This window comes from Pelodiscus sinensis, chromosome 4 (assembly GCF_052426305.1).
Source record: "Pelodiscus sinensis isolate ZL-2025 chromosome 4, ASM5242630v1, whole genome shotgun sequence".
NCBI lineage: Eukaryota > Metazoa > Chordata > Testudines > Trionychidae > Pelodiscus > Pelodiscus sinensis.
Genome location: NC_143055.1, coordinates 19,005,604 through 19,021,826, shown reverse-complemented (window position 1 = coordinate 19,021,826; position 16,223 = coordinate 19,005,604). Strand labels below are relative to the sequence as shown.

Genomic DNA, 16,223 nt, shown 5'->3' with positions numbered 1-16,223 from the left:
TAGAAGAGAGAGTTTGGTTGAAGGAGTAGGGAGGAATGGAAAGAATGCAACTAGAAAAACACAGAAAAGCATCAGTCTATTGGAAATAAGGATCAACAGGAAACACACACTCATAGTAAGTTTAATTAACAGTGACTACCTAATGCAGTACATATACACCATCCTGATGCAGATGCTCTGTCAATGGCTAGAGTATGTATACAGGCTTAACTGGCACTGGAAAGTTGCAAAATTGGAGAAAATAGTTTTAACAAGATTTCAGTTTGAAGTGACCAGAAGTAAAAAAAATTGAGGAAAACAGGTGGGTATTTTGCCCTTTAATTCTGTAGATTTGGCAAAGTGGTGTGCTTTAATAGTTAAAAACTCAATCCTCTGATGCCGGACTCCTGTCCTTTTCTTTCTTATCCTCTCATTCCCTTCTTTTAAATCTGAACTGTCAAGATGTTTACATTGGAAGGTATATACTTAACTATGTATTGATTGAACCGGTACAAGAGTACTGAATTATTTAGTTACCCTTTACAGGCTTTCAAGCATTACATTATTTTGGAAAACTTGGGTGTACCTTATCTTAGTCTACCTAGTATGGATAAGTTTACCAAAAAAGCGGAACCATAGGGATTTAGGAAAATGCAATCAATTCAGTCCCCTCCCCCCAAATAAAATTATTTGTAATATCAGAGGACTAAAATAAAAGCACTTCTGATTGGTCAAATTAATAGTTTTATTTTCATCTGTTAAAAGAATTATTTGTCTACAAGTAGAGTTCAAAGTAGATTGACATACAAACATGAACAATTAAATACAGAAAGTTTTCAACTATATACAATGACAAGTGGAAAAACACACATTTACATAATCAAAACAACTTTATATTATCTATCAGTTCTTGCAAATGTCATGAGCTATACTGAGCCACTGCCTTTTCTGGAAATTAAGAATATATCTATCTCAAGTTTTTTAAAATTATCATCTAACTTTAACATTTATCATTTTGATATTAAAGTTTAAAATTTGTTTTCAAATGAACAAAATCTGGCACTTAATGGGGGGGGGTCACAAAAGCTAAAAACTTTTGTTGAATATTCTAATTTGTGGTATCTAAAGTCCAAGAGAGTTACATGGAGGAAACTGTGCAAAACACAATTCAATCTAAGGCTAGTACTTAAAGATCTAGGGACAGGCTACTTAATCCCTTACATGTATACGCTCTTATTGCGTTCCCTGTGCACAAAAGCTTAAATATATTTGCTTAGGTATGAGATCCATTTACCTTAATTCTTTTTATTTCGAAACTATTGGGAGGAATAGTCAAGTGTGGTCCTAAATTACTAGTCATGGTGGGTTGCCTTTTCTGCATGTGACAGATGCTGCCAAACAATTTTAAGAGACTAAAGCTCTTGCTCAGTTTATCTTGAAGAAAAGCAAAGAAAAAAATCTTAGATTTTTCTATAAGCAAAAAGATACGCACTGTCCTGAAAATGTTTTAAGTCTTCATTTAGCACTAGGTTGAAATAATCCAATGCAGGTGAGAGAATTACTGGTGATTATGTCCCTTTAAATATGTAATGAGTACTGACAGGATGCATCAGTTGCAGTATAGCAGGCTTTTCCTTGTAAAAGCACAAACCGTGATTATGTAAGGGACTAGAGTAGCACAAGTATTAAATTTCTCCAGGATCAGTCAACATACTGAGAGACCATATTCTGCATACTGAAGAGTTTATAAGACATTGCACAATCTTAAATGCCCCCCACCCCCGCAAAGTTTAAAATGTCTAATTAGAGCAGCTACTTTAAGATAATCCTTTCTCCATAGTACTTATAAGCTGTTTTAGTTACATACACCCTGAAATTTGTTTTGGGAAATCTTGGGGGGTGGGGGGGGGGGGGGGGATAAAGACACAAACCTGAAAAAATATCCTGTGCCTTCAAAGTAGCTGGCAGTTTATTTTTGTTCATGTTTCACTGACTAACCACCAGTTTTAAAGATGCTTTTATAGATACTGTTAGACTATTGTATTGTGGAACAAACATTGGCCCAAGTGTTAGGTACCTATAGATCATAGAAAATTGATGTTAAGTTCTTGCCCACATATTACAGTTAAATGTATCAATTCACCCAAGCACCGTATCCTCCTTGTCATTTTGTGCTGACAAAAATTCCACAGTATTCAGAAGTCAGTCCTGAAAATAAATAGTAAATGGGTTAATGGCGCAAAGTCAGATTCAGCCTTTGGACCAAACATGCACCTGACCAAACATTTACATATTTTAAGAGAGCTATACAAGCTTTATTGCACATTTAAATCCTCAGGACAATGAGTGACCAATTAGACTGAACTTTTTCAGAATTCCTACCCCAACATCATTAATACCTAGCCAGTGACTGAAGCTTGAATTACATATACTTGAGATTAATTATACCACTGAACAGTTAGCACTGTATGTGTCTAAAACCTGTCAGACTTGTCAGTACAGAAGCAGATTACACAGCACAGTGAATGTACTGAACTTTAAATCTTGCAGTAGGTATGCTTTACAGAAGTCGAAGATCTATCTAGTCTAGTATTCAGGCTAGGGCCATAAAAAAACAACACACATTTATGTACTGCTCAGTTATGATTGTAGAGAGACACTGAACAGAATTAAAGAAAGATCACCTAACCACAAATTAGGAAATACTTCAATATTGTGATTCAAATCAAGTGATTCTTGGGCAGTTAAGATACCCAGAAATAAAATACTTTCACATTGATATTACGGAAGTTGCAATTTGGCTATGTACTATAGACCTCAAAGAGCCCACAAATATAGGTTTGCATATCAAGACTTCCAGTTAAATAAAGAAGATTGCTGGCTACCAGTGTATTAGCTCAATGCAGTACCCTGGTATACAATTTAATATTACATTAAGTGTTCACATCTCATAGGACTCATTCAATTTGAATAAACTGCATTGGAGGTAAGACCACATGCAATAGCAACAGTAATTTGCTGCCTGCCACCTGCATCACATTAAGATTCAAATGAAAACATTTATTCATATTGTAATTTAACTTATTTGTTTGAGGGAAGGGAAAAGATACAGAGGAGTAATTAAAAGTAAGAAATATTAAAGAAAATCCAGAACTCATGTTCAAGCACTTCAAAAGAAGTAGAGAGAAACAGATCAGAAGGTGCTTCATTGGTGATACATACTGACTTGTGTTTGCAGACTTTCAAGAACTTTTAACACAAACAAGTGACAAATCAAGAATGTACTTTGGACAATAGGACTGGACCATAAAAAAAGCTGTTTATGTGCAAGTTAATCCTCCAAAAATCCATTTTACTACAGTTGGGTAGGCATACAACCTGTTGCTCCTTTAGTCTTCAAGGCATCACAAATGCATTACATTTTCACCAAGATCCAGTCAAGGCTGTCCTGAGAAGACTTCAAGTGCTTATATATAAATTGGATGGTACTGTTTGTGACTGAGTTTTTTCCTACAAGTTGGGCAAGAGTTAGCATTTCTAAGGGAATCACGGAGGCACTGACTACAGAAGACATGGCCACATTTGGTTGACACAATAAGTCGCCCACTTTGTACAATCTGAAAGAGAAGAAACTAAAGCTGAAGTCTATGGGGAGGAACTTTACACAAGAGCAATACTGATTGCATAACACAAGTAGTTAACAGCAAATCTTTGCAATCCATAATATTCAGCATCTGACTTAACATGGATACTTGCATTGTCATGAGCAGACTCTCAAGAGCAAGATACCCTTAACAAATGTAACTCCAGATACGATGTTTTATGACATGGCTCAACATATCAGATTTCAATTACTATTTAAATACTTGCACAATCCCACAAAAGCTCCTGGAGAAGATGCTATTACCCTTATGCAGAGATTTAAAACAAACATTTTCTCTAATGTATACAATGGTTTGGTTTAAATACAACTTGCTAACAAATGTAGTCATTCTGTACCTCACATTTAATTTTTCTTTAATGCACAAAAAATGCTATAGACAAGGTGTAGTTTCTTACCTCTGAATATCCATCCATGCAAATTGGACAACTAACGGTACCTGAAGGCCTAAAAACCCCAAAACAATGTGTTAGTTTCATCAAGCACTTTAAACTTCAGACAACTGTATCTTGTTATTTTTTGTCTGATGACATCTACACAGCAGGGCTAAAGCCAAAATGAACTATGCAACTTGACCTATGTCAAATGTGTAGCTTAAGTCAAAATAGCTTATTTCGGCTTTTGGTGCTGTCTACACAGCAGGAAGCCCAAGCTGGAGCATTCTTCCTCTGACTTCCATTACTCCTTGTAAAATGAGAGTTACAGGAGTTGGAATAAGAAGTCCTCCAGCTTGACATTATTTCAACATTATGTTGAAATAACTGCTTGCTGTGTAGATGTCCACTATGTTATTTCGGAATAATGTGAGTTATTCCGGAATAATGCTGCTGTATAGCCATAGCCATAGTGTCTATATAGCCTTGTCTCAGGCAAGAACCTCTTTTCCTAACATTCAAGAAACTAGGCTTTAGGCCAAATCCTATTATACTGAAGCAAAGGCTCACAAGGGCTCTGTTCATGTGAGGCTCTCAATCTGTTACATTAATGAGATTAGGGTTCTTGTTTTCATTCATTCATCCTTTCATGTTTACTATTTCTTTCCCCTCATCCCCAATGTAACTATCTTAACAACAAGGAAGTAACTTTTGAAAACAGTGTCAGCTTGCAGTACTGTACAGAATACAAAATACACAGAAGGGCAACAGTCTTCAGAAGCTTTCTTGGAACAGATTTCACAATTTTAAGAACTAGCTGTTCCTTGCAGAAAAAAATTGCAATAGGCTAATTGAATTGTTCCAAGTTTTCATTTTAGAACATCATGTAAATGTTTCAGTTCCAAGTCCCTCTATAGGCTGAAGCTCACCACATCATTTTGTATATCAAGCAATACAAATCACAAATTAATTAAATAAGAGAACTTTAAAACAAACGAAACAAAGAGAAGGGGGAAGGAGGGTTCTTAGGAACTTACTATGAATTGAGATACTATGCAGAGCACAAGGGAAGCCTGCTTGAAAATTTTATTTATTATTTATTTTGAACTCTGAGTTTCCCTTCAATCTTCTCCTGATATTTTCACCAGTGGCTGGAATGCTGAAGTTATTCAGGTTAGACTTAATTATGACTAGTGACAGCATGTCAGAATAGAATACATATTGGTGTGTTCCACCATTCAAGGTATACAAGAATAGATATAGAAAAATGGATTTTAAACTTACACTAAACACTAGCGTATATCTTAAAAATAAACCCATTCAAAATTCAATTTGAAATTATGATAACCTACATTAAAGTCTAAACTTATTAGAACCATTTACATTAAATGCAAAAATTAATAAAGCAGTACACATTTCCTGCCAAGTTTTAAAGAAAATTAGCCACTGAATAGGTTGCAGACACTTGCAAAACATCTTCAATATACATTTGTTAATGTGGCAAGCCAGTTTTTGGCAGCACCTTTTACCTCTTCTGCAAGTATAGAGAAATTATTTTCATTATTTTGGTTTATTTAACTAGTTCACATGAGTGACTAGTTCATTCAAAGTTAAGACACTTGAAGTGGGAACAGCAGGAAAGTTTGTTTTCTTCTTCCAATCATCAAATAAAAACTGAAGTGTGAGAGGAGTCAACTATTTCTAAAGTCTTCTATGACATGGTGACCAGAAATAATCAGTTCACTTCAGAGACATACCTTCCCTTTGTTTATTAAATCAGTTAATTTCAAATGCAAAATGTATTCTGAATTGAGTTTGAATTTCCTTTCGGAGATGGATACAAATGACAGGTAAAAATAATCTAGTATATAAAATATTCACCATTTTCTAAGAATAATAAAATTAAAAAGAGAGACTCCGTATAAAGACCGAGTTAAGCTACAATGGCTTAAATCCATATGTACATTATATTTCATCCAGGAAAGGAAAAAGCAGCAAATTTAGTGACAAGGCCACATTTAGTTTCAAATAATATTTTAATGGTTAAAAAACAACAGTAAGTACAAGTACAAAACACAATTATAATAGATTTAAAATCAAGTCTGACTGCTTGCTGATATGAATAATAAAAATCAGTGATTTACATTAACCCATATTGACCACACTCCAAGGCAATCTACGTCATTAGTGCCCAGCTTCATAGAAAACTGATAGCTCCAAGGACAGCAGACCACAGAAGCATTTAATGTGTGCTCCCATGTCCCTTATATTAGCTTTATACAAGGATCTGATTTTGCCACAGAAGTGCCTCAGGTTTTAAAAGTCCTACAGTTTTTCTTGGAGCTTGAGTCAATTGCCTACTCTGCCTTCCAGCAAATTCCAGTAAAGAGGATATGGCAGGGATGTGGTAATGGAGTTCCCAGAGTGCAAGCAATATGCTTCCATTTTTTTTAGTTATTCTCATTTCAATTAATCTTACTTTATATATGTAACTCCTCAACCACCAACATGCATGTGGCTAAATGCTACCCGAGAGGTGGGTCAAACAGTGGGTTTGTACATTAGCATCTAAACTGTCAGACTCAAGACAAAAGTTAGGTCAAACTAAGTTTCATCATTTTTTTTTTTTATTAAGCAACGGCCAAGTTATTATACCAAATAAGGTCAACTCATGTAGTTGTCTGGTGACCACCAGATTCCAGTGGCTAAGGAGCCAGATTTTTAGGTCAGAAGTGGTATTGGGGCATTTTTGTAAGTTTACACAATGGTTACTTGCAGCCAGTGCAATTTACCTCTTTCTTGAGTGAGCACTGAATTCACATCAAACAAATCTACATGCTGATCCTCAGAAAGTTTGAATCACTTGATTGGCAATTTTCAAAACAGATCTAATACTATCATTCCTTCAGGATTAATTTGATTGTGTTGCCAAATCAGACTCCTGCCCAATAACTGTACCACTTCAGGAGCTCAGACTTACTCTAATGTTGCCTGACCTATTGCCTTCAAAGGAAGAGTTTTTAGACTTAGATTTTATGCCTCTTTTCAGGTTCTGTACCTATAGCTTCCACCTGCAGACCTCAGTGCAGAAGAAGTATTAAAAGTAGCAATAGCCGATTTATATAGGTGAGGGGAAAGGAAGAAATGTGTAATACAAAACTGGAGACTGCACTGAATGTAGTGGAAGAGCTGAATGCTAGAATAGTCATTCTACATGAAAATGTTGTGCCTGGATTTGGTGAATGAAAATTTACAGAATTTCAAGAGTCCACAAAGACGAGCCATTCTACCTAGCAGATTTAATGAAGGGATTTCTCTGAGAAGAAAGCTGAAAGATTTTCCCCAAATAGTTTTCAAAGTCAGAGCACCAATAATGGATCCCTAGAAACAGAGGTCTCATGGAGATTAGAGATGTTAAAACAGTTAACCAGTTAAACAAGAGTCATTTTGACTCAGCTCCTGTTGCTCCCCCCCAACATAAGACACAGGAGGCAGTTGTTCCACTCAGGATAGGCAAGGCCTACGATGGGAGTAATATGTCCAATTTTAGCTGCCACATTTGACAATGATGAGTGGAATGTTCAGAGGAAAGCTACAAAAATTATAAAAGGTTTATAAGAAAAAAATCTTGGTGGGTATTTTCACCAGTGAAAACAGTTGCCTCTCACAATGGTCCTTGAACTTTGTAAGAAAGAACAATGCTGTAAAGTTATAATTTGTAGCTTTTGATTAGCATTTCCTCTTGCTTAGCATTTCCTCTTGCTATTCCTCTATATCGTGTCTTCAGGTGACTTAAAAAAAAAGTACCAGTATTATTGTCTCAATATTGTAGAATCATAGAATACTAGAACTGAAAGGGACCTCAAGAGATCATCAAGTCCAGTCCCCTGCCCTCATTTAAACATACTGTTCCATTTTCTCCTTATTTCAATAGCAGTTTTAATATTACTGTTCTCAAAGGAGATGAAAGAATACAGGATGCCACCTCACTCATCCTTTTCAGTCTGTCAAGTGGTTTTTTTTGTTTTGTTTTTTAAACATATACATGTTGCATTTTACATGTTTACAGGAAGCTGCATAGAGTACATACCTTGAACTTGCAGTTTCATCTTCCAGTGTTTCTAAATCTCCAGACACTTTATTTGTTACATATACATCATTATCTCTTGATTCATCTTCATCATCACTACTTAATATACAGCTATCAGATTGACGTTGGCTTCTTAGTCCTAGATTTCTCCGTTGACGTTGATTCTCTACAATTTAATTTTGTTAAATTAGGTGTATTTTCAGGATTTTATATTATTTCTCCAATGCATTAAATATGCACTGTTGTGTCACTATTTAAATGAGCACATCTGTATTTAGTTTAATTAAAAGCAAGTTTACTTGTAGAACTTAACATTTCCAGCTACCCAAACAAATACAAAATTGTATATTAAAACTGAAATTAGTCTAACTGTCCTTATTCCAACTAGAAGAACAGATATGGGTCTCACACCTTTTTTACATGAGTAGACTTACCTTCACAATGATGGCACTAATATCATGGTTATATAACGTAATTATGCAGCTAAATTTCCTCATACAGACAAGTTCTTCAGTTTCGCATCCTGTCACATCTGAGAAGGAAGCTGCATTGCATAGTTATTGTAGCTGCTTTCGTTTAAAGTGTTATTGGGGAAGAGGCAGGAGCTAACTTGCATAGCAAAGGAAGAGATAAGCAATAAAAAAACCAGAACATGGGCAACAGCATGCAGGAGGCTTTTTAAAAATAGCTTAATTTGAAATGGCTGATAACTTTGATTGTATAAACTCTGTACATCTAAGCTATTGTCTCCAGTGTTCAGTTGCAACTCTATGGGATTATCCATATTATACATATGCACCGTAGAGTCCTAGTCAGGAATACAGCTCTATAGTGCATATGTATAATACAGGTAATCCTTAAAAGCTGCAACTAACCCTTCTTTCGCTATGCTAGTTATAAAATTAGCTCTTGCCTCTTCCCCAATAACACTTTAAACAAAGGTAGTTACAATCACTAAACTAAGTATGTGTCTGATTCAGGATGAATTTTTTAGAAAATTCCAGCAACACAGTTGGCTATTTCTGAAAACAGATTAAGAAACACTACCTTAAAGATGTTTTTAAAATGTACATAGTTACACTGAGAAATTCTATTCTCTTTATGCTTTGGAGCAGGAAATTGACATTTGAGTGTCAAGAGGAAGTGTGTGTATTTGGCCACGAGTGTCAGCAATTTGGCTTTTACCATCTCACTGAAAAATATACCCAAGTTTGTCCAATTTATAAACTTCTGAAGAAGCCTGTTTGCACAAACTCAGCAAAAGCTTGTTCGAGTTGGTACCTGAACCCACAGAAGCTTCCATTTAAAAAAGACCATACTCAATGACCACAGCCATCCCTTGGGGAGCATGGGGCCTGGTGCAACTCCTCCCTCCTTTGTCCCAAACCTCACCCAGCGGCCCAGTCTTCATTACGATCACATGCTTTTTCCACAGGATGTCTGCTCTCCACAGCAGGGTTAAAGTCCAATTAAGCTATGCAACCTGAGCTGCGTCAATTGCATAGCTTACCTCGAAATAGCTTAATTCAGCTTTTGGCACTGTCTACACAGCAGGAAGTTGAAGAAAGAACTCTTCCTTTGACTTTCCTAACTCCTCATAAAATGAGGGTTAGAGGAGTTGGAGTAAGAAGTCCTCCAGCTCGCCATTATTTTGAAACAATGACTGCAGTGTCCACAAGAGATCTTAAATTTAGATTAATTAACTAATCAAACAGTCAATGGGATTTCCATCAACTAGTCAATAAGGATGCCTCCACCTTAGAACTACAGCAAGAGCTCTGCCAGGCTCTTGTACATTTCAAAAGCAGAAGCCCCTCAGTTATTCTGAAATAATGCTGCTCTATAGACATAGCCTGAATGAGCAGCTACTCAATATTTGTTTTGACATGCATTATACAAGGTGACCCCCTTCTGTTCTTGCTGTAAATACAAAAATGTTAAGATATTTTCATGACCTTTTCCCATGCCACTCATCACAGTAGCATTTATTTACTTCACAAATGTTAATGAATTTGTCTTTACCACACCCATGAGGTAAGATGTACTATTGGCCCTATTTAACAGGTAAGGAAGCAGGGCAAAGAGACATTAAGGTCAAAAGCATTCATTAATCCTGGGTGCCCAACTTGATACACCAAGGATGATTTTTTCACAGTATTCAGCATTTTATAGCATTGGATACATTCAGAGTAGAGCTTCCACCAATTTCAGTTGCAGCTAAGAACGTTCAGCACATCCAGAAGTCTCAACTCTTACAGATTGGGCACTCAGAAAATGAGTGCACTATTAATAGCCACCTTTGTAAAGTTTGTTTTAAGTAAATTCCACAACATCAGGTAGAGACAGGATAGAATACAATTCTCTAGAGCAGCAGTCAGTGCCATAAAACATGAGATTATCTTCCCTTCAGACCTCTGCCTCACTGACTACATACCTTTCAATTTCTGAAAGATGTTAAAAAGAAGCAAAGGTCCAACAGACAACACTATAATTCATTGTGTAACCTTGATTCATTCCTGAGCACCATCAGTTAGTGCACTGAATGACAGAGATTCTGTAGAACATTAATCTGACCAAGTAATTGAAAAATATCATGCTACCTATGAACAAGGGGAATGAAGTAAAATTGCACAGACAATTGTAATTCTGACATTTCCTGACATTAAATCTGAGTATTCTTTTAAGTTGTCTGTGTCTAAAATATATCAAGTCTTGGGAATTAGTGCTGCTCTACAAATACTTTAATAAGAAGCCGTGAAAGTGTCTCATCATATTTATATAAAGCAGGGGATTGTGAAGTCCAACTGTACAAAGCATTTGATATTTTGGCCAAATTTCACTTCATTGCGGACCAACAAATTAGATTTCGTATCTTCCAATTTAGTCTACTTCCTGAAACTATAACTACTACTATCTGTAGTAAGTGTTGAGTACTGTATCACAGGACAACCACAACACTGGGGTTATTTCAAGAGTTAAGTGCTGATACAGCACATTAAGGAAACCTTCACTGCGATTAAACTATTTAAATACAGCATTTGAAGAGTTAATGAGTGTGTTGATTACTAGTAATTAATAGCAATAAATTTGATTTCATTTCAGTGAACTAGTTTAGTTTGACAATATAAGCAATACGTTCCGGAAGACAAACAAGTTAGACAATATTAAAGGGAGTCGGGTGGAAAACATCTCTGTTAGTAATGTGTGCACATACTATACATAGCATAGCCAAATGGTTACAATTCCATTGTCAATTGGAAATATAAGAAATATGACTACTCACCTTCAACAATCTTGTATTAATAAGAGGGAAAGAGAAGAGAAAAAAGAATTAGGTTTTGTTGTGTGCTTTACAAACATATCAGAAAACTTTAGCTACAAATGAATGAGAATGAGCATAGCTATAAGCATTGCCAGGAGAAATGAGGCCTGCTTAGAGCAATAATCATGTATACGGCTGGAAACATATCACCAACTCTGGAAGTCAAACTAGTGCTGTTGGCCACACACCCTCATGCAAGATAAGTCACAGCAGGATTTTACAGTAACAAGGCATGTTACTACAGTAACAGATGCAAGCCATGCAAAGTTGTATATTGCAACTATCAGTCAATATTAGGATAAAAGGCTGACAAACACCTCCTTCAAAAATGGATTTTTTTCCTCAGACAACTTGAGTGGGACTTTCTAAACTATTTCACTGACCTATCTTCTTCTCTACGTCAATAGGAATTTTCCACTTATTTCCACAGGAGCAGAAACAGACCTATGCGGAGTACTTTTGAAAATCCCACCCTTGTATCTTGTTCATCAGATAGCATTTGTTCTGTGCAGTTTGGCTGCATCGATAGTGTACTATAACAAGAGGTTTTCAGTATTCAGTTAAAACTAGGGATGTAAAAGTTTAACCATTACCCAGTCAGTATTAGGAATGCTTACTGGGTAATCCAGTAGCTAGACCTTTCCCAAATTTTGGTGGACAGCCAGCCTCACCAGGCCAGAGCAGCCCTGAATACATAGGGATGGCCAGCAGAATTCTGCTTGTGTAAGGGTGACAGACAGGGCAGTGTGATGGTCAGGCAGGACCCTGGCCACCGCCTGCGCTGGAGCAGCCCTAGCAGGCAGGACTCCTCGTAGCACTGATGGGGTTGTGGGCTGCATTCAGCCGGCTGCGGTGGTCAGGCTGGCCTGGAACAACCCCTGCCATGCCTGCCCCACAGATACAGCAGGACCCTGTCCTGCCCCACCAATGGTTAATCAGTTAAACCTCCAATTGTAATAGTTTAACCAATGAACTGTTTTGACTGATATTTATATCACTTTTCCGTTTTAAGTCTTCCCATTCCCCACTCTTCTGTCACATGCATAAAATGAGGTCAATTTGCGCAAATGGACATCAGCTGCTGTAAAAATTTCCCCGCTTTACATACATTCAAAAAAACATGGCTGAATAGCAAAAGTATCTTGGGCGTATAGCAGGGATGCCCTGTAAACTTTTTCCAAGTTCTAACCTCTAAGGATCAAAGCATAAAGGTAATTTGACCAGAGAATTAGGTAAGTACACCAATAGTTACTTACCACAACAGAATCATTGTGAGTTAGATCAACTACTACAGGTTCAGAAGATTCACATGTGAGATCTACTACTTCTTCACCAGCTTAAAAATACAAACAGTAAGAGTTAAGGTAATAGCAATGGAGAGCTGTAGAACACCTGACATTTCACAAGGCACAACACAGGATGAACCTATATAATGCTACCATTTACCAAGTGCTCATAGTTTGTGTCCCCCATTCCTCATTACGGCAGACATTACTTACTCAGGCTCTCAGAGCCTCATTAAAATGCTAATAGAGTCAATATTACTAGCACACGTCTTCATTTGCAGCAACAGAGAAACTGCAGAAGTTTTTTTTCTCGCCCATTCCATACACACAAACACCCTCCTCATAGTCTTACATATTGTGTGAGGCAAGTACCACTAGTTTCATGTATTAATTGAATACTCTTAGAGAAACAAGTTTTCTACATTATTTTATTCTATGATACCTAGGAACTTTCCCACCATCATACTCCTTTCAGCAAGGTCCCCCAAGAACTTTCAAATGCACTGTCAAATAAGAGAAGGTGCAAAACTGTCACTATGTAGAGGCGCTGCTGCTTACTGTCTTACAAAGTCTAACAACCTCCTCCAATATGTGGCAGAGGGCCTAAATAGATATCAAGAAGATTATAAAAGACTCTTGCACTGTGATAGGAGCGTCAAGTGAAGCCCCCACAACCCAATCCATCTCTCTAGCAGGAGTGCTGAAGGGGGGACAGGGCAAGTCCCCATGCTCTGACCCTATTTCCCCAGCAGGAGTGCTAGAGAGTTTGGAAGGGGGAAGAGAAGCAGGGCAGGGGACAAGAGAGACTGTAGACAAAGGGTGGAAAAAAGAGGCCCCACAAATCCCTAATACACCTATGCATTTAGGCTCCCAAAAATGCAAAAGCAAATCCACCCCACCCCTTTTTTTAAACTTACCACTTTCTTCAAGTTCTATTGGCTCTGCTTCTGAAGCCATTTCTGTAACTGAAGCTACTAGTCTGTTTCGTTTTTGCGTTTGTCTAGAATTAATGGCTCTTCCACGACGTTTTCTTTGAGTCTACGAGTAAAAAGAATGTTTTTTAAAGCTAGTATTAGCACAGACCTTTACAGTAGTATTTAACATTCTACTTCAAAGACTAAAACATACACTTCTTTGTATGAATTCATTTCAATATCTGAACTGTAAATTCCAAAGTAAAGGCACACCACAATGCTTCTTACTAGTTGGGCCAAGCAGGAAAGATGGCTTCATGTGATCACTGGTGATCACAAGGCGTAGGTCACAACTGCATCAATTGGAGATTCCAATACCTTCAGTTAGTTTGGGCAAAAGCAGGACTATTCCAATATGGGATTACATTGCACCTTAATTTACTTTTATTACAATCTCCATTTTCTCCAGGTCGTTCACACCACACATTGGCTACGTCTAGACTGGCATGATTTTCCGGAAATGCTTTTAATGGAAAAGATTTCCGTTAAAAGCATTTTCGGAACAGAGCGTCTAGATTGGCACGGATGCTTTTCCGCAAAAGCACTTTTTGCGGAAAAGCGTCCATGCCAATCTAGATGCGCTTTTCCTCAAAAAATCCCTGATCGCCATTTTCGCGATTGGGGCTTTTTTGCGGAAAACAAATCTGAGCTGTCTACACTGGCCCTTTTGCGCAAAAGCTTTGCGCAAAAGGGACTTTTGCCTGAACAGGAGCAGAATAGTATTTCCACAAGAAGCAATCATTTCTACCAGTAGGAAGTCAATGCTTTTGTGGAAATTCAAGCGGCCAGTGTAGACAGCTGGCAAGTTTTTCCGGAAAAGCGGCTGATTTACCAGAAAAATTGGCCAGTCTACACACACCCATTATGTTTTCAAATGGTGCAAGTCTAAAATGGCCATAAGTCTAAAAATAATAATGGACTAGATAACCAGCTACACAGTTATTTCATTAAAAAATACTTACTGTGCTCATGGTCTTTCTTTGATATTAAATACAGAAAAAAAGAGGAACAGATACCATAAAATAAACTGTGAGGCAGCTTCACTCTTCAACGCCTTATATTTCTTTAAAGTAGTATATAATTAAAAATCCAGATTTTTCAGCATCTTAGAAGGCTGTTCTTCCAAACCTATAAAGAAAAGGAGAAAAAAGTTACCTACCTGTAATTCTTGCTCTTTTAAGTACAGCTTTCTCTATGAATCCCCCTTCTCGAGTCAATGATTCCTGTGTGAGACCAGTCAGGAACTCCCATAGTTTTGATGAGCCTCCAAGGCATCCAAAGGTATGCCTCAAACACTTGCTATGCTGTCCTACTCCCAACACCTACAATTCAAAGTTAGTTTATTATTGTATTGGGAAAGTACCTAAAGGTACAAATGAGGTTTCCTTTTAAACAAGAGGTAGTAACTCCTAGAAGGAGCCAATTATGTGTAAATACAAATTACAGAAAAACTAAAACTTGGAGGAGGAATCAGGGTTGGTGACTATTAAACCAAAACAGACCATCTTCAGTGAGCAAAAATTACACACAAGTAATTATCTTTTATCCAAGAGATACCCATCTCCAGATTCAAATATAAGGAAACTGAAGAGTTGCATGTAGTGGTCTCCAAAAAAACCTCAAAATGGAACACAAAAGTTGCAGCTTAAAGAAGCAAAGAATGAATGGCTTACCCTCAAACATGAAAAGCTACTGTTTTTTAGGTGGAAAAGATAATATACCTCTTCTTATGTTTTAAAAATAGTATCTCAGGGTGGCTAAACCTCCTGGCTTAAAAAAAGAAGTAGACACACACATTTAACAGATTGCAAGCTAAGGCATTCCGGGATCCCTAAATAGGGTAACAGATTCCATAACAAAATCTAAAATTCTATTAACTTAAATGTGTGTCTTAACGTCAGAGCTAAACACCACTTTTGTCTGTAAAGATGACTACACGGCTCCTCTGCCCGTTGCTGGAATGAAGCAGGGATGTCATCGTGTTGATAAGCCTGGGTTTATTGGTTAATTTCGTTGACTACACACATTCCCCCCAACACCCCATGCCTCTATCAGAGGCAGCAAAGGAGGGAGAGGGGGTAAGTGGGAGCCAGTGCCTATGAGGCGCTAACTTAAAAGCCAGTTCCCCACGAGCACCAGATCGGCCTGCCTCCACTACCCCCACACTACTGCCTCTGATAGAGAGGGAGCAGCACGGAAGGTGAAATGAGTAGGCTGGAGCCAATACGCATCCCTACCACCAGGGACTATTAAACAGTCATGTAACCACTAAGATTTCATGCAGTTACACTAGTCAATTACACGGGCTTAAACTGCAGCAAGGGAGGTTTAGGTTGGACATTAGGAAAAAGTTCCTAACTGTCAGGGTGGTCAAACACTGGAATAAATTGCCCAGGGAGGTTGTAGAATCCCCATCTCTGGAGATATGTAAGAGTAGGTTAGATAAATGTCTATCAGGATGGTCTAGACAGTATTTGGCCCTGCCATGAGGGCATGGGACTGGACTCGATGACCTCTCGAGGTCCCTTCCAGTCCTA

At 37.5% G+C, this 16,223-nt stretch overlaps 1 protein-coding gene across 1 annotated transcript in view; it reads right to left on the bottom strand.

Annotated features, from left to right (window-relative positions):
* Nucleotides 1-703: 703 nt before the first annotated feature.
* The window catches only part of RNF4 (ring finger protein 4), a 34,086-nt gene continuing 18,566 nt past the window's right edge, over nt 704-16,223 (bottom strand). Inside the window, exons 2-8 of the mRNA XM_089777779.1 lie at nt 14,649-14,814; nt 13,630-13,750; nt 12,683-12,762; nt 11,388-11,397; nt 8,105-8,270; nt 4,039-4,087; nt 704-3,596 (exon numbers count right to left, since the gene is read on the bottom strand). Coding sequence (XP_089633905.1) covers nt 3,447-3,596; nt 4,039-4,087; nt 8,105-8,270; nt 11,388-11,397; nt 12,683-12,762; nt 13,630-13,750; nt 14,649-14,657 — 585 coding nt within the window. The 5' untranslated portion in view covers nt 14,658-14,814 and the 3' untranslated portion in view covers nt 704-3,446. The remainder of the gene's footprint in view (nt 3,597-4,038; nt 4,088-8,104; nt 8,271-11,387; nt 11,398-12,682; nt 12,763-13,629; nt 13,751-14,648; nt 14,815-16,223) is intronic.